This window comes from Chelonia mydas, chromosome 3 (assembly GCF_015237465.2).
Source record: "Chelonia mydas isolate rCheMyd1 chromosome 3, rCheMyd1.pri.v2, whole genome shotgun sequence".
In the NCBI taxonomy this organism is placed as follows: Eukaryota; Metazoa; Chordata; order Testudines; family Cheloniidae; genus Chelonia; species Chelonia mydas.
In genome coordinates, this window is record NC_057851.1 from 57841382 (window position 1) to 57860961 (window position 19580).

The 19580-nt window shown below is 41.8% G+C and overlaps 1 protein-coding gene across 13 annotated transcripts in view; it reads left to right on the forward strand.

The window, feature by feature from the left end:
• Positions 1 to 19580, forward strand: part of MYO6 (myosin VI) — a 177374-nt gene that overhangs the window by 140876 nt on the left and 16918 nt on the right. For 4 of the 13 annotated variants that reach the window (XM_043542540.1, XM_043542542.1, XM_037894352.2 and 1 more), the window contains exons 28-31: positions 4773 to 4933; positions 12781 to 12822; positions 13257 to 13286; positions 13740 to 13778. In XM_043542540.1, coding sequence (XP_043398475.1) covers positions 4773 to 4933; positions 12781 to 12822; positions 13257 to 13286; positions 13740 to 13778 — 272 coding nt within the window. The remainder of the gene's footprint in view (positions 1 to 4772; positions 4934 to 12780; positions 12823 to 13256; positions 13287 to 13739; positions 13779 to 19580) is intronic. The other 9 variants (XM_037894355.2, XM_037894354.2, XM_043542548.1 and 6 more) reach the window with 5 other exon arrangements.

Genomic DNA, 19580 nt, shown 5'->3' on the forward strand with positions numbered 1-19580 from the left:
CCCTTTTTTGCTTTTTCTTATATAGTTCTCTATATGGTGGGTTCCAACGTGAGAATTAGTGAAGTTCTGATATACTTACCACATAAGCGTCACAGTTCAATGAAATATGATCATGTAATTACAAAAACACTATTGCAATCCATGATATGTAACTGGTTAAATTAAGGTTATTTTGTAAATTTTAACTCTGCATATCATGGTTTTAATTTTAAAATATTGACCTAATGTGGCATTGAGATAATTTTGTGCATTGAAGTAGCTATATACAGTAGCTGAAGAAGAAAAATACTTCCCTGTAGCAAAGTGTCATATTTTCCAGCTGGGATTTAATGAGAAGTCTATTATTTACAGCTGTGACATCTGACTTCAAATTGTTTAAAAAAATAAAAATATCTTAATTTAAAAGTCGTATGTCATAGCTTTGTTAAATTTCCCTAGAGTTAAATGATATAATATTTCTTGCTAGTTGGAGATAGGATTTTTTTGCTTTGACATTATACCTATTTCTCTATATGAGCATAATGCTGTTGATATAAATGAATATTTAGAGTTTTTGTAATTTAGAAGTAATCAAATCCCAGAACAATTTTTACAGTAAAACAAGCTTGTAAAAGAGCAAGCCTGCTGTAGAATGATTGACAGAATTGCCATTGATATCACAATCCCATCTACCTTCCCACCCACCTTTGCTTTCCCACTGTTCATAAGACTGTTAATCAAACGAAGAACATGTAATGCATGCAAATTCCTTTGTTAATTTTGGAATTCTTCAGGAAGCTGTCTCAGACACTTCTTATACTTTCCTGAGTCCTAGAACCATTTAAATGTGTTAAACATTTGATTCTCACATACACAACAACCATAGATCCCTGTTCTATTTGTTCCACACAGAAAGCATATTTTTTCCTCACTATTGACTGTAGGTTACAGAACGATTCTCTAATGTTTCTTGTCATCGTATCAGTCTCTACTTATGAGCATTCTCTTAAGTGGTTATAAACAATAGTTATAAATTTCCAATCCATTGCTTCAGCAGTCAGTGTTAAGAACAAGTAATGGCTAGGACTAGAAATATCCGATCTCTCTGAGGACGTCCAAGTGAAGATGCTGGCCTTTGCCTTTTGATAGTCTCGACTTTTTAAAGCTCATTCCCAAAATCATGTTTCAGTCTTTTGAGGCTTTTGCAGTTCTGCACAGAGAGGGCATCAGATTTGCACTACTAAAAGCCATACCAACAGCTACAGTCAGGCTATATCAATGCAGATAGCAATCCTAACATAAACATAGAGAGTTCCAGGATGCTTACAGCTATCAAGGGGGACAGAACTCTCCTGGAAGACATCTTTTAGTTGCAAATATATCATCCAGATGGATAGTTGCAATCCAGATCCAACTCCATCCTCCTAGATTCATGAAGACAGTGATGTTTTTCTCATCCTAAATTAAGAACATAAGAATGGCCATATTGGGTCAGACCAAAGGTCCATCTAGCCCAGTATCCTGTCTTCCAACAGTGGCCAATGCCACCAGGTGCTTCAGAGGGAATGAACAGAACAAGTGATCCATCCCCTGTCACCCATTCCCAGCTTCAGGCAAACAGAGGCTTATAGCCATTGATGGACCTATCCTCCATGAATTTATCTAGTTCTTTTTTGAACCCTGTTATAGTCTTGGCCTTCACAACATCCTCTGGCAAAGAGTTCCACCGATTGACTGTACATTGTGTGAAGAAATACTTCCTTTTGTTTGTTTTAAACCTGCTGCCTGTTAATTTCATTTGGTGATCCCTAGTTCTTATGTTATGAGAAGGGGTAAATAACACTTCCGTATTTACTTTCTCCACACCAGTTATGATTTTATAGACCTCTATCACATCCCCCCTCAGTCGTCTCTTTTCCAAGCTGAAGAGTTCCAGTCTTATTAATCTCTCCTCATATGGAAGCTTTTCCATACACTAATCATTTTTGTTGCCCTTTTTCCAATTCCAATATATCTTTTTTGAGATGGGGCAACCACATCTGCATGCAGTATTCAAGATGTGGGCGTACCCTGGATTTATATAGAGGCAACATGATATTTTCTGTCTTTTTATGTATTCCTTTCCTAATGATTCACAACATTATTAGCTTTTTTGACTACATTGAGGGGATGTTTTCAGAGAACCATCCATGATGACTCCAAGATCTTTCTTGAGTGGTAACAGCTAATTTAGACTCCATCATTTTATATGTATACTTGGGATTATATTTTCCAGTGTGCATTACTTTGCTATTATCAACACTGATAATCTAGGCTTCAGAGTAGCAGCCATGTTAGCCTGTATTCGCAAAAAGAAAAGGAGTACTTGTGACACCTTAGAGACTAACCAATTTATTTGAGCATAAGCTTTCGTGAGCTACACCATCCGATGAAGTGAGCTGTAGCTCATGAAAGCTTATGCTCAAATAAATTGGTTAGTCTCTAAGTTTCCACAAGTACTCCTTTTCTTTTTACTGATAATCTAGGCTTTTTTACTGTTTAAAATTTTTTCCCAGGGTGATGTTAGAATTCTCTGAATCAGAACATCGCCTTTTTGTTCTTTTTTTCCGAAATCTTGGGAGCTGCCAGCTGGGAAAGTGGCCACCAAGAGCATATTGTCTCTGTCCTGCCAGGAGCTGGGTGTATTTTCAGCTGTACTGGGGCTGCAGGGAGAGGCCCAGTGATGTCAGCAGAGTGCTTTAAACTCTGTCCACTGTGAATGATGATTTCTTCCAAACTCTTCCCTCACTGCTAACTTGCTATCCCTGTGCTGCCATCTTTGCTTTACCTGCCTCTCATGGTCTTCTCCACCCCGCCTCACAGTACCGTGACCCTCCTTTGCCCCCGTTTACTCCTCCCCTTCACTCACCTCGACCCACATAGTAGTAGTAAACAAAAGCGTGGAACTAGCATGACACACATAACAAAGAGGTTGAATCGCTGCTTGAATTGTAAAAGGGAGCTCAACATTTACTGATGGTGCTGGGACCAGTGTCGCTATCAAAATAATAAATACTGCCAGACTACATAAATTTAAAAAGACCTATTAGTTGCAATTTGGTTGAATCCAAGCCCTTTTTTTTTTTTCAGGATTATCCCAGATGCTCAAAGTCAAGGGATAAATAATTTCTGTTCAGAGGTAGTTTATATGGATTAAATTGTATCCATTGAGGAAGCAAGTGTCCCACTGCTAGAAGGATTTAAGAATTGGTCAGCTAGTACAATGATTGTCTTTGTGGCTTGCATATGTTGTATTTCTGGGTCTGAAATTTGTAGGTCTGCAATGTGCAGTACGTCTTACACTTCTATTCAGTGCCAATCACTCTGTTCTGGGTCTATCACAGATGCCCAATTCAGGAGGGCATTTCTTTGGTCTATGTAAAGTTAATTACTCATTTCTCCTTCTGTTTATTGCTACTACTAGCTAATCTAAAGTAGGACTCTACAGAAGCTAGTCTCTGCAGGAGAAAGGATGACTACTTAGCAGTTAAGGATGTTCGACGGCATTGCTGGACTTGCCCTCCATCACCATCTCTTTGAAGTCTTAGTCTAGATTTTTGACTGGTGGAGAGGAACTGATGAAAGTTGGGTCATGGAACTTTGCTCACTTTGGGTAACATGCTCAGATTACATTTGATATGCACGCATGACCCCAGTGGTTAAAAATGGACTTGTGAGAAAGAGCAAACTGTTCCTAAGATGGGTTTCAGAGTAGCAGCCGTGTTAGTCTGTATCCGCAAAAAGAAAAGGAGTACTTGTGGCACCTTAGACACTAACCAATTTATTTGAGCATAAGCTTTCGTGAGCTACAGCTCACTTCATTGGATGCAGCTGTAGCTCACGAAAGCTTATGCTCAAATAAATTGGTTAGTCTCTAATGTTCCTAAGATGTTGCTCTACAGAAGCAATAAGTTTGGATCCCGTACCTTTAAATTTAAATTGGTAGAGTTTTGCCATTGACTTCAATGAAAGCAGAATCAGGCCCTTAGAGATTGCCAGTAGTTTTCCTGATACCCTCCCTAATGGACCTTAAACAAACATGCAGGAGAATATTTGTAAATGAATTAGTAAAAACAGTGTTCGTTGCCAAAGTCTTATAGAATACTCTAAATAGATAAAATGCAGGAATGTTACCTTTAGTGCTACATAGCATCTGAGCTTTGACTCCATAAACTCTTCTTGCCTGGCTCTCATGCCTAATAGAATTGTGAGGAGACCTTCATGTGTTTTATAGGTGGAATAATTGTCTCACCTTTTGAATTATGAGGCTGTAATTCAGTCAGTGGGCTCAAATGGTTTGCTAAACCACGTTGGGAATGAAGCTGCAATTGAAACTGTTGCTTCCTAATGTATCTCTTGATTTACATGTGTCAGAAATCTATCCCTGTGTCTTTCCTGTTTCCACTGCTACCACTGTCTCCCCTCAGTCATGCTTACCTCTTCCTTCCCAATCATCTGTAACTACCACTTGAGCAGTTTTCCCAGCTGGTCCAGTGGCTCCCCTTTGATCACTGAAGGTATCCTTTCACTAGCTGAAAGGATAACTTACTCTTCAGTCACACTGGTGCTGTGACAGCTTTGAGCTATCAGAGAATTTTGCACGCAGAATAATGCACTTAATGCTGCAAATCATGTATTTATAGTTGGTTTTGTTTTTTTAAATTCACCTTTGTAAGATTATCGTTTACCGTTGTTGTAGTGGTGGGTGGGTGAGTATAAAGCATTTATTAAAAACATACGTTTTTACTATGCAGGCTGAAATTGAGGCACAGCTAGCTAGAGAGCGTGAAGAAGAGACCCAACAACAGGCAGTCCTTGAACAGGAACGTCGTGATCGTGAGCTTGCGATGAGAATTGCACAGAGCGAAGCAGAGCTCATCAGTGATGAGGCTCAACTTGATTTGGGATTGCGAAGGTATGGTCATTTATTACTCTTACTTTACTTTCAAAATTTTTCATTTACAGATCCTATTGTTATAAAATACTGAGATCTTGTGTTTTTAATGAAGAAATAAAAGTAAAATAGGGCTTTCGAACCAATATATTGGAGTATTTTATTTTCCAAATAACGCTATCAAATTTGTTGAAAAATAGCTTATTCAGTTTGCAATGTGCATGTAATCATATGAAATCCCTCTTTTGGCACTGCCTAAGTAGCTGTATGATATTTGAGCAAGAGAGGGGTACCTCAGTCTTTGGACAGTCCCAAAGTTTCTATCACCTGGGCTCATTTCACGGTGCTGCTATCAGGCACCTGACTGTTCCTCCTGGTGTGCTAAAGAATAAAGCTACTTTGTGGTGCCTCCAGCGAGACAAGGGGTTAACCACACAAAGGCAGTTAACACGCTGCACTTAAACACAAATATCAAACTTACACAAGCAGACAAATTAAAAATAATAGCTATAAACTTTTATATAGGGATTTGATTGAAGGGACATACAATCTATAAGACTATTGAACGATTAAAATGATTTTAATTTTATTAATAATACTTTTGAATTACTAAAAACTATGCCAGCAATCACAATAGGTCACGTGACCACACACTCCATGAACCCCAGAGTTTGTCCCCCATCAGTTTTGTCTGTCCCTCATGTCTCTGGTATGCAGCTGGTGCAGTGGAGACACATTGCAAGCCTGTAAGGATATGTCGTTATACACACACTTTATTATACTGGCAACTGAGCAGGTCTTGATGATCCAAGCAGATGAAAGTCCTTTTGCAGATGAAAGTGCCGTAATGATACAATATTAAACCCTAGCTAACTGTCTAACTATAATACAGGGTACTCATTCAGGTTTCTCTTCTGGCTGTGTGGTCAGGAGACTGGTGCAAACAAGCAGGGCCTCATAGAATATCAGGGTTGAAAGGGACCACAGGAGGTCATCTAGTCCAACCCCCTGCTCAAAGCAGGACCAATCCCCAACTAAATCATCCCAGCCAGATGAGGTCAAGCCTGACCTTAAAGACCTCTTAAGGAAGGAGATTCCACCACCTCCCTAGATAACACATTCCAGTGCTTCACCACCCTCCTAGTGAAAAAGTTTTTCCTAATATCCAACCTAAACCTCCCCCACTGCAACTTGAGACCATTATTCCTTTTTCTGTCATCAGTTACCACTGAGAACAGTCTAGATCCATCCTCTTTGGAACCCCCTTTCAGGTAGTTGAAAGCAGCTGTCAAAACCCCCTTATTCTTCTCTTCTGCAGACTAAACAATCCCAGTTCCCTCAGCCTCTCCTCATAAGTCATGTGTTCCAGTCCCCTAATCATTTTTGTTTCCCTGCGTTGGACGCTTTCCAATTTTTCCACATCCTTCTTGTAGTGTGGGGCCCAAAACTGGACACAGTACTCCAGATGAGGCCTCACCAATGTCGAATAGAGGGGAACAATCACATCCCTCCATCTGCTGGCAATGCCCCTACTTATACATCCCAAAATGCCATTGGCCTTCTTGGCAACAAGGGCACACTGCTGACTCATATCCAGCTTCTCGTCCACTGTAACCCCTAGGTCCTTTTCTGCACAACTGCTGCCTAGCCTAGTCTGTCCCTAGTCTGTAGCGGTGCATGGGATTCTTCCGTCCTAAGTGCAGGACTCTGCACTTGTCCTTGCTGAACCTCATCAGATTTCTTTTGGCCCAATCCTCTTAATTTGTCGAGGTCCCTCTGTATCCTATCCCTACCCTCCAACGTATCTACCTCTCCTTGAGGATTGCTGGATAGACACGATCTATCTGCTCCCTTCTGGAACTGTGCCAGCAGTTTTTAGAGATTGGACCCCATGGGCCCAGGGGCCAGTAGGTTAGGTCTCTGTATCCAAAGTCCAGAGTCTGGTGAGGGCTGGCTACATGGCAAGCAGGCTGCAGATGGTGGCAGGAGAGATGGGCTGTCTCCTGTTGCTCACAGCAGGTTGCAGGAGGAACGGATTGTCCCCTCCTGAGGCCTTTTGGCAGGCTGAGGGGAAAGACAGGCCGGTTGCTAGGCCTGGAAGTGCTACAATCAGGCCAGGAGCAGGGGCCTGGAAGTGCTGTGTGGGAAGGTTGTAGGGAGATCACCTTTCTCCTCCACTCCCCAGCTGATCTCTGCCATGTGGAGGGAAAGCAAGGCTATATATACCCTTCCTGGGGCATCTGGGGCCTTGCACAGGGTCAGAGAATGCTTGCTGTGCTGCTTGGCTGTCTTCTGCTCTCTAATTGGGTGCTGGTGACTGCTGTTGTCTCCCTTCTTCCCATTGGTTTGGGGGAGGAGGGTTTCTGGGGTGAGTGGGGGGTTGCGCTCCCCGCCCCTTCAGCTGCTGGTGTGAAGTCAACAGCACAGGACTCGGTGTCATCAATCCCATGGGGGCCCACAAGGTGTGTGTCTTCCCCTGGGGCACTGCCCCCTTGCTAAGGTGGGTGGTGGCTACAATAGAAATGTAAGGCTGGGAGGAACCTAGTTCAGTATCTCCTCCTGAGGCAGGATGAAGTATACTTAGACCATTCCTGACAGGTGTTTGTCTGACCTGTTCTTAGAAACCTCCAGAGATGGGGATTCCACGACCTCTCTTGGTACCTTTTTCCAGTGCTTGACTATGCTCATAGTTAGAAAGCATTTCCAGATATCTAACCTGAATCTCCCTTGCATTTGTGCATTAATATGACCAGTTCTGTAGGAAACTGCCTCGGTGGAAAAACAATATTTTTCTCGCATTTTATTAGATTATAGTAGGGATGGCAGCCAATTTCAGTCTTGATTATACAGTCCAATGAGATTACAAACTCGGATATCACCAGTGTAATGCAGTGTTTGCGCTTTCTGGTACTTACATGCTCCCAGTAGCATAACATAAATTCATTTATTGGGGGGGAAAAAAAAAACCCTACCTAGAAGGAAATAGTAGTTCTTCTGTATCTTAACTGGCAAATATAGAATTTGAAATGCATGCATTTAACCTTAACAGAATTAAAAAGCCTATATCAACTGACCTTGTAGGCACTCTATTAAAAGATATAGACCCTCCAAATGCAAAGGTTTTTTTAGATAATGTCACAGCATTTGCTTTGTCACTGATATTATGTTGTCTTTCATGTAATTTTATAGGGTATTTACTAATAAACTAGTTAATAAATTTCTTAGACAGCTGACATACATATAACTGATGTATTTTCCACTTGGCTTCCTGTGAGACTGGGCCCTATTCATCTGTTCTTCATTGTGTGTTGAATGCTTTTTCCCTATGTGACTTGTGGTTACAAAATTCAGTTTAGGGAATCCTGTTCTCCAGATCTTAATTTTACACATAGAAGAACAATACAAGTACTCTTTTTCATAACATTTCACTAAACTGATGATGGTAATTTTATACAAAACAGGGAGCTATCTTTTAATGTAATGAACCTTGTTTAGTTTGGTGAAGCTGAGATGACACCTTGGTTGTTACAGAAGGGATTATATTTGTAAGAAGGTCCCTTTACGTTTCCAGTAACAAATCCATTCCAGTATTTTAGATAGAATTAAAGAAAAAGAGCTTAGGCAGTTTTCTGTGTTTGGTATTGTATCTTTATCAGTCAGAATTCTATATTAGAAACTCTTTGCTAGTCTAGAATGACATAATGAAAAAATTAAACTTTTTACAAATCAGAAAAGTAATGTACAATGTACCAGAAAACTAAATGTTGCTGTGATTGCTCAGTTTGTGTGTTTTCTGAGTAATATTAAACTGTTGGAATATTCTATCACTGTTCACTGTATAGGTACAGGAATACAATGGTAAACTAGTACCCTCCTGCTGTCACCAATCAACATACAAATATTACTCCTGGGGGAATTCTGCACCAAAAATTTTAAAAATTCTGCACACAATATTTTAAAATTCTGTATATTTTAGTGGTCAAAAATAGCACTATACGATCTTGCAGTTTAAATTATTTTGGTAATTTATTTCAAAATACCTGTCAGCAAGAATATCTCTAAAGATACAGACACACACGGAGTAGAGTGTTAAAGAAACCCCTACGACAACCCAGTTCCTGTTTCTCTGCACCCCTCCCGCCCCAGAGCCCAGCTGCAGACCCCCCAGCCCAGACACTGGCATCCCCTCTCCACCCAGGGATCCAGAGGGAGAAACAGCCTTATGCTGGGTCCTGTGCTTGCATGGAGTTTCCTGTGTGCCACTGCTCCCTTCCTTCAAGGCGTGCCAAGAACTGCAGCTGCAGGGATCCCTCCAGCTTCCTCCCTCTCCCTGCATCAGTGTCTTCTGTTTGCAAGCTGGGCTCTGCCTGGTCCAGCGGCCCCTAGTGGGAGCCAGGAGCTTTGCAGTCCATTTCCGGGTGGGGGGGGGGAGGAAATTCTGCGCGCACAACATTAATTTCTGCATTGTGCAGTGGCACAGAATTCCCCAAGGAATAAAATATAAAATGTTTTTAAAAATGAGAGTGCCATTTACTTGTCAAATGAAGAACAATGAACCCTCCACAATCCACTCTAAAGACCGATTGAATAGAGTGATTATTTTGTAGAAGTGAAGCATCTTGAAAAGTTGGCAGATGACAAGGAGTTTCTAAGGAACTCAAGAAAAACCCTGAAAATCTTTACTGTTCTTTATTACATTCTTTATTACAGCACTTTATTTCCATGTATATATAGATGATATGGTTATTAAATACATGGTATTTTTGTTGAGTACCCATATTGACTTGCAGAGGTTGCCACTAAAAAGTCAACATTTACTAACAATCACCATACAATAGTTATCTCAGACACTGTTTGGTGTCTGTTGATAAATGTTGATGTTTTAACAGCAACCACTGTAACTTGCAGATGGAAATTCAAGTGTGATACTTATTTACACAGGCAGAGTTCTGGAAGTTTTCACTTGCTCCCTTTTCTTTAATTTCCTATACAAGCTATGCTATTTTTATCAGTGTCTCTCAAATCAAAGAGCAACTTTTCAAAACCATGTGTAGGAATGCAAAATGAGTAAATTAAGGTATGCAGCTCTACATGATGATAATGAGGGCAAGTTTGTGGCAGACAGATCAACTTCTGTAGGTTTGAATCAATAATAGATCTTATTCTTCAAAGTGCTTCCATTTCCCTGACTTTCTCTTAACCTGTGAGGGTGAAGAATGAGGTTTAGGTTTGTGGTCCCAAATGGATATTCTATATACATATATTTGTTTTGAGGAAGTTTAGGGCCTTCCGGAGCTCTGCTTGAGGATTTGCTTTTAGATGACAGAGCAAGATACATGGTTCCCAGGAAAGGAAGAAGCAACCAGGCCAGTGAAGCTTTTCAACAGCTGAGGGGAAAAAGTAGAGCTGCACCAGAGGCACCTAGAAATGCTGGGTTGAAGGGAAGGATCTGAGCAACCCCTCTATTTTTAAAGTACTTACATTAAATAGGGAAGTGGGGTGGGATATACGAGAGGCATTAGTTCCCTAACCTTCCCTCCCTCAAGTTTGAAAAGGGAGTAGATAGACATGTCCCTTAGTGCCAAGAAAGAGGCAGAAATTGGAGCCCAGGAAGGAGGACTAGTTGGCAAATCTTCCTTGCAAGAGGGAGAGGAGAAGATGGGAGAAGGAAGAGCAGGGAGAGGTATGGCAGTGTAACTGCATTGCAAGAGATTCACTCAAACTCTGATCTTCCCCACTTTTCCCGCTGCCAGAGGATGTGCGTGGCCTTTCTGTCTTCCCTGCCTGGGATGCCCTTTGAAGCACATAGGATGAGTAGAGAAAACGGATGCTTAACCTTCCCTTTCCTCAGAACTTCTCCAGTTTCTCTGTCTATTCAGGTGGTAGGGGAAGGAATCCTCTGCTTTGAGCCACTGGAAAGGGAGCAAGGGTTTGGACAGCTTAATGTGGCAACATAGTGTCACTAGTGATCTCAGGATATCCTAGACACACCTGAAAAACAATCTACCCATTTTGAGCTATAACTGAGTCTCTTCCTCCCTTTTTTTGTTTGTGTGCATGCGCACATACACATGGTGAGGGTTGAGAACACAGCAACACTATCTAGGCTCGGAATAAGTGAGTGCAACCACACTTAAAAACCAAAATACTTTTGAATGGGAGGTTTTGACAACACTTTACAAAAATGTCCATCTTGTTTTCCATCAGTGTAAATCCTTTCTTAGACTGGTTTCTTCACTGCATTTATAGTTGAAATACTCTGCCTTTGTTATAACTTTCTTTGAAGCATTAGCAAACTCATTTAATTTCTAACTGCTCGTGTATAGGCACCTAGAAGACTTGCTTAGAAAAGTTGTGGAAATTTTGTTCGGTCTGAATCAGCTGTTTTCAAACTTCATTGCACCGTGACCCCCTTCTGACAATAAAAATTACTACATGACCCCAGGAAAGAGGGACTGAAGAGCGAGCCTGCCCGACCCCTGCCTTCTGAGCTCCACTGCCCCGGGTGGGGGGGGCCAAAGCTGAAGCCCAAGGGCTTCTGCCCTGGGCAGGGGGCATGTAACCTTAGCCCTGGGTGGTGGGGCTTGGGCTTGGGCCCCAGCAAGTCTAACACCAGCCTTGGCGACCCCATTAAAGTGGAGTCATGACCCACAGTTTGAGAACCCCTGGATAAAACTGTTGAGTTCAGCAAGTTTTGTTTTTTAAAAAAAATCCTTTTACACAGATCCTCACAAGGCATTTTAGTCACGTTGGCTGCAGGGAGAGGTTTGAAATTTGAAGCATTGCATGGAAATAGTGCTTAAAGAGAAGAAATTCCTTTGTGAGATTTGGAGAGGCGGGAACTAAACATAACAAGTTAAGCATTGAAAAATCACTGCTGAACATTCTTGCTCAGTGGGTATTTGTTAAAATGTAAGCAGACCCGAACATGTGTCTTCCTTTGGGGCAGATGAACTGAACATTCCAACATGCATAGGCTTACACTGCTGTAACTTACACTTCCTTCTCTCCCCTCCCCCACACCACGTTCAACCTTATTGTTGCATAACATACTAAGTATGCTGAACTCATCCAGCCTCACTGCCTCTCCCGTGCTTTGCATAGCATTTCCACAAACCATTTTCGTTTTACTTTTGCATCATGATATGAGCAAAAGTATTTTTTTCATAGAACTATACTCCTTTTGGAGTACTTAATAATCAGCACTAGGAGCTTTTTTAGCCAAAAGCCATGTGACGATATGATAGTATGTTCTGTTTCTAAGGACAACAAGTAGTGACTAATATGTTCTGCCCTATCGTGCTGTTCTCCACTCCCCAAAAAATAAAAAAAATCAATCTGTAGCATGTCCTTCTGTAAACGGCCTCAATTTTTATTCAGTGTATACACATTCTGTTTAACTTTTATAGCTAGTCCCTATTTTACTAATCTTCTCAAGTTGATAAGTACTTAAAATAAATAGGGTATGTACTGTGTGTGTGAAATACATGCTTGAGTAAAATCACAGCACTGTAAAATCATAAAAATAGCTTATTCCTCTTTGCACCATATTGTATTATATTTTTATCACTTTCAGGTTAAGTAAATGAATACATTGCTATTTTGTTTTTTTATTCTATTGACATTTACTGGCTTGGTTACAGTATCTGGTACCAAAATACACACTAACCCTTTTTAATTTTGGCTAGTCTATCACTTTTGAATATGTTGCATATTTCTGGAGAGAAATCTAAATATGTGTGTATTTAATATCTGTGTACTGTATGGATGTATGCAATATGGATTACTGTTGATACTGTATTTGTGTACATTCATGACGTGGGTCTATATTGTGACAAACCATTTCAATTCTAAGTGTCTTTTCACAGATTGGATACTGAAGTTATTCAGCCTGTTCCAGTAGTTGCTAAGTAAGAATTGTTCCATTTTTTTTTTGTAGTATGCTCAACCAGACACAAGTGCATCTGTTGCATGTCTGAGTCTTTGATTCAGAAAGATGAAATCAATTGATTACGTACAAATAAGTAAATTTCAGGTTATAATGTGAGAGTATAAAACAGCCATGGTGAAGTGAGATGGACATCTATAAATGGAGTAAGGCTTTTCTGAATTATTTTAATTTCACTTTTTCTAATCGTGTTACTCTGATCAATAAATTCAGAACATTAAAGAAGAAAAAAAGGCTTCATAATCCTGAGTCCAGATCAAATAAAATCATTAGATGATAAATCAGAGGAGGATGGGAGAGAGGGAAAAGTTGAACTGATTGTCCTCTTGACATTTCAGATTATTAGAAAGTTAATTAGGAAATTGCCAGACTAACCTAAATATCTTCTGTTTGCAGAGTCAATGGAACAAAGCCTCAAATGACTGCGTATGATACTTTATTTTCACTGAGTTTTGCACTACTTTCTAATAATAATAATAATTAATAATTAATAATAATTCTCTTATTAGAAGAAATTATTGTATTGTCATTTTATTATTTATCTGTTCCCCTATAATAGTAAGCATTGTTATACATTGACCTTTGATAATCAATTTTAATACTTCATAGCTCATACTTTGCTTATGTCTAAGAAATGTTTAAAGTTAATTATAGAGTATGTAGATTCAGTATCTGGCAAATACCATGAATTTTAACCATCCCATATGAAAGAGGCAAACATTCAGAAGGAATTACCACAATATAAATTGAGCATTTGGTTGAAGTTGATTGCTCCTGCATTAGTTTTATCTTAGACATAATATACCATCAGTCATAACAGACCTTATTAATATTTGAATATAACACTTTTCTTATGTACACTTATCAATTTTCTTATAGGGAACAAATGGCCAAAGAAATGTCAGATGTTTTGTCTAGGTGGGTGAATAGACCGTCCAAAATTAATTTAATCACTCAATTAAATGAAATCATAAACTGAAATTGCTCAATGAAATAAATCAACCTTTTCTTTTGGATGAAATTGCCATATCAGTATGCTTCCTATTCAAAATCATTATCTGATTTCTTTCTTTAATTATTTTGCCATGACATTTATTTGATTGCATAAACATGCTCAGAAGGAAATTATCAGTAAATTGCACCTTAAGGTTTCTGTTTGAATAATTTCAAAAGATAAAAAAAAGCTTTGAAGAGCATTCTTTTTCCACTATATCTGAGATGACACCAGTGGTAAGCTGGAGCCAGTTCGCACCGGTTCACTAGGACCGGCTGTTAAATTTAGAAGCCCTTTTAGAACCGATTGTTCCCGCTCAGGCCCAGGAGGCAGAGCGGAGGTGAGGTGGGGCGGGGGGGGGGGGTGCACGAGGAGGGCCACCCGTGCCGCAGCAGGTAACCCGGGGGTCGGGGTGGGGGTTGCGCAGGGGAACTGCTCCCCGCCCCAGCTTCCCTCTGCCACCCTTGGCCTTAGTGGGAAGCTGCAGCCTGCTTCTCAGTCCCCCCTGGCTTCCCGCTGCACAGCTGATTCACAGGAAGCTGGCCGGGGGGGTGGGGAGGCGCAGAGAAGCAGAGCGGGGCGGTGGGTTCAGGGGAGGAGGCCGAGGTGGAGCAGAGGTGAGCTGGGGCCAAGTGCGGGGCAGGGAGCTGCCGGTGGGTGGAGAGCTCAAATTTTCCCCGTGGGTGCTCCAGCCCCGGAGCACCCAGGGAGTTGGTGCCTAAGCCACCACTTTTGATGTGATCAGTGGGGGGAGCGGCCGCTCCCCCTGCTGCCCCCCTAGCTACGCTCCCCCACCCCTAGGAGCCAGAGGGACCTGCTGGATGCTTCCTGGGAGCTGCCCAAGGTAAGCACCGCCGGGACTCCCCACCTTGCCCCCCGGCAGGTGCCTCTGGCTTAGGGGTGGGGTGGGCACCCACTACAGTGGCCCACGAGACCCTCCTGCCCCGTTCTTGGGGCAGTCAGGGGAGGGGGGGGTGGATGGGGCAGGAGTCCAAGGGGGCGGGAGTGGGCAACGACCCCCTCGTGGGGTGAGGAGGGAACCTGTTAAGATTTTGGCAGCTCATCACTGGATGACACTGACAAGTTTCCAAAATTTTCGGGCCCCATGCTTACAAGTTCAGAATAGTGTTAATAAGGACATAAAAAGTGTTATGTTTATGTAACCATAAGTAGCTTTTTAATAAGAAATTAAATCCAGACATAATTCCATTTCAAACAAAATGAAATCTGAAGCATTGAAACACAAAATGCCAGATGGTGTCTGTTCAGCAATCTTGGTATAATGTAGCAGTTTTATAGACAATGCAGGAATGAATGAGTATACAGGATAACCTGTATATTCTAAGTTAAAATTCTGTTTTATTGAGTTACTAACTGAAAGGGATCTTTGGTAACTTCAAGGATAAAAAGCAGCCTTATGACATGCTGTCTGAAGTTCACATGAAATCTTTCATTCTTTTACATTTTTAAAAACAAACCCTTCAGAAAACAAGATATTATGCTGTGTGTATACGATCTTAAGATATTAGTATGTTTGTTGTGGCATTTCTTAATTGTAGTGCTGATAGTATTGAACACAGCAGATGCTTACATTTGCACAAAAACATTATATGCAGTATTTTTGAACAGGAGAAAAGGAAGATTAGCACATCCAATTGAAATTGCTGGGGGAACATAGGTAGGGAGGTTGTAGAATAAGTATGTAAGAACTGAGCTGAGTCACTGGAGTTAACATGCGTTCTGGAAGCTAAGGGCATCACGAGAACTTTGGCCAAAAGTGGTCGGAGCACAGTTTTTAAGTTCTGTCCATAACCTAGTATTTTTAGTATACATGAGTGTGACTAGTAACTAATTAAATTCCATTGTTTAGAAACATTTGATTCTTCTTTGAGTGATGGTGCCTATATTTATTCCACACATGAGATATGCACTTGAGTTTGGAATTTCTTATAAATAGTGTCCATTGGCTTGCACATGCTTCGTAGATCTTTGTGCTTCTAGCTGATGGCATAAAGGACGGTGCAGGCCGATTCCTCTCCAGATACTCCTTACCGCCACGCGGTGTGAGTCATTCTATTTGGTGTCCTCAGCTCCTTTTTACGGCATCATTCCTTTATGAATTATGTATAGTTAATTTTTGTAGTTTTTATGGTATAGCATAGATAATTAGATAACATTATTTCCCGCTGCCCTGGAACTTTCCCCCCAAGAAGTCTGGGATTCTGCCCAGGATCCAGGGGTTCAAAAACTGTGTTTCCTGTCCTCACTCCTTTACTGTGAGCAATGAACATCAACGCTGCTTCAACTGCCTGGGTGAGGCTCACATTTCTGCTAAGTGCAGCATCTGCCACGCTTTTCCCCCACAGAATTTGTGAGGGTCGGGAACTGAGACTCAGAAAACACCTCATGGAGAATGAAGGCAATGAAGCCCCAATCCGATCTGGGCTGTGGACCCTTCCACACACACTCTAATTCAGCTTCAACAAGCAGGCAGTGCCCCTCTGAGCATGAGTTGAGGAATAGAGGCTAAGTCTCATAAGCCTAAAGAGAAGGCTTCACAGGAGAGTAAGGGGCATTCTCAGAGACATAAGGACAGTCATTTATGTCTGAAAAGAAGGGATCCCTCCCTGACCCCCTCAGGAGAGCCAACACGCATGGGTGCTAAGCTCTTCAGCCCCACTAAATCTTCTTGACAAGTCAAGAGGGCACGCAAGGATATGGATCCATGCTTCCAACACTGGCTCTAGTGATGAAGACACATGATAGATAGCTCCTGGTGCTTCAATCCACTTTGGGAAAGTGGCCCTCCCTGTCAATGAAGTTATCATGAACCCAGCAAAGGCAGTTTGGCACACCTCTGCTTCTTGTGCTCCCACCCCTAAGAGGACCAAGAAGCACTGCAGTGTCCCATCCAAGTGGGGAGAGTTCTTGTTCTTTCACCTCCTGCCAAACTCGCTGGTGGTGTATGTGGCTACAGAGCGGTCTAAGCAACAGCACCCAAAGGATACCCCCTCTTCTGCCTCCCTCCAGGTCAGAATCTTGATAATTATTAGGCCCTCATATCCAAATATAATTTTATCAATTATGCTAGATTTCTAGAGTTTAAGGACAAACTCCGGAGGATTGATCCCACTTTCAGGTCTTAGTAGATGAGGGCAAATTGATGGTGAAATTCACTCCAACTCTGGTGAATGTAGCAGATGCCACATTGAGGGGGATGCTGTGGCCATTGTCATGAGGAGAGACTTGTGGTTGCAATCCTTGGGTTTCCCTATAGAGCTGCAGCGTACTATCCAAGATCTTCCCTTCGATACTATCTACGTATTCCACAACAAAATGGATGAGTCTCTCCACTCCCTCAAAGACTCGAACAGCGCTTCACTTGCTTGGCATTTATACCACAAGAGGAAGCATCATAGACAGTGGTATAGGGCAAGACCAATTCCTCAGGCTTTTATCATCAACTTCCTCAGGAGCCACCAGGCAAGAGACAGAGGGTGTATAGACCTAGGAACCTAGCCTCTGCAACATCCACTGCCAGTTTGTACTCTAATCCCTAGGTGAAGCCTTTCTTTTGATGGGACTGTCAAGACCCATGTCCCTTTATTGATACTCTTCATTCCCCTGTCCAGATTGTTTGGAGGCCACTTTACCCGGTTTGTCAAAGACTGGAGCACCCTCACTACACATAAATGGGTAGACATTATCTGTGGAGGCTATCTAGTTGAGTTTCTGATATCTCCTTCACACAAATGCCCTGTCTGGTTCCTCTTCAGGGACCACTCTCCCAAGGAGATTTTACAACAGAAGGTTAGCTCCCTGCTTCTTAAGGGAGCCGTAGAAAAGGATTCCTCTCAAACCATGGGAAGGTATTCTATTCTCCTTACTTCCTGATCCCAAGAAGAATGCAGAATGGAGACCAATTCTCAATCTTTGTCAATTAAACAAGTTATTTTGAAAACTAAAATTCCTCATGATCTCCTTGGCATCAATAATTCCCTCGTTAGAGGAGAGTGCATAGTTTGCAGCTCTTGACATGAAAGATGCATATTTTCATATAGATATCCATGTGATCCACAGAAGGTTCCTTGAGTTTCTCTTCTACCAAGACCATTAGCAATTCAGAGACCTCCCCTTCAGTCTGGCCACAGCACCCAGGGTGTTCACAAATCCATTTTGACCCCCATGAGGTGCATATACTTCACAGGGGCAATGTTAGACTCAACTATAGCAAAAGTGTATCTACTTCTTGAAAGGTTTCTGGCCTTGAGCACACTCATACACCAGATTGCTATCACACCCAGGACATCAGTAAGAACTTGCCCTTCTCTCCTTGGCCACATAGCTTTGTGCACACACATGACACCATTCTCCAGGCTACATCTGTGATGCCTACAAGCCAGGCTTCTCTCCATATACTCACCAGAGAAAGGCACCGTAAATGAAAAGGTCACAATTCTGCCCAAGATGTTAGGCTTTGTTGTCTAGTGGTCAAAACCAGAGAATGTTTGGGTAGGGTTCCCTTTCCTCACACTGATATCTGAAGCCACCATCATTACTGACACCTCCCTCTTGGGTTGGAGTGTGCACATGGATGATCATATGGCACAAGGAGTTCAGAATGCATATCAACTTACTAGAACTCAGGGAAGTCTGTTGGACCTGCAGTGCCTTCCACCTGCTCATCCAATCCAGACATGTTCAGATAATGTCGGACAATATGATAACAGTATTTTATATAAACAAGTGGGGGGAACGAGATCTCTTTGTGCATGGAGGTAGTAACCACCTGGAATTGGTGCATCAAACATCACATGACCCTATCAGCAGCATACTTACCAGGGTGCAAAGTTCCCTAGTGGACTGCCTGAGCAGACACTTTTTCTGTGAATCACAAATAGAAAACTCATGATTCAGTTCTCAAAGACATCTTCACTCAATGGGGAATGCTGTCCTGGGACCTTTTTGCCTCACAGGCAAAAAGGAAGCTTCCTTTGTACTGCTCCAAAGCAACCCTGGGCAAAGACTTGTTGGGAGATGCCCACCTAATGTCGTGGAATGGTCGCCTGAAGTATGCCTTCCTTCCAGTTCTTTTGATTCCACAAGTTGTATGGAAGATCCACTAAGTTAGCGCTCAAGTCAACCTTATCACACTCAACTGGCCAAGATAGTTCTGGTTCATGGATCTGATGAAGCTCTCAGTGCATGAACATCCCCATGTTTCTGGACCTTCTAACATAGTACTGGGACAAGGTCACAACCCCCAGTCTGAGGCAGCTGCAACTTGGAGCCTGTTGTTTGGATGCACTTTGGTGATAGAATGCTCATGTTCCAAAAGGGTCAAATGCATCTTTAACTAAAGTAGCAAAGATTCTACAAGAAGCTGTTACTCAACTAAATGGAAGCATTTTTACACTTGGACTCATTGATGTTCATTTTGTTCCAGACTCCATCAGAATTTCTGATATCTTAGAATATCTCCTTACCCTCAACTCTTTGGATCTTGCATTCAGTTCCCTGTGGGTGCATTTAGCTGCAATCAGTGTGTTCCATCCTCCTGTGGATTCTCAGATCGTTCACACACCCTGAGTGGATTCTCAGATTCTTTCCACCATTGGTGAAGTTTTCACCTCAGTGGTATCTCAATTTTGTTCTATCATCACTCTCCCTAAGACTCTCTCTGAGTCACTGGCCACATGCTCTATGATCCATCCTTCCATGAAGGT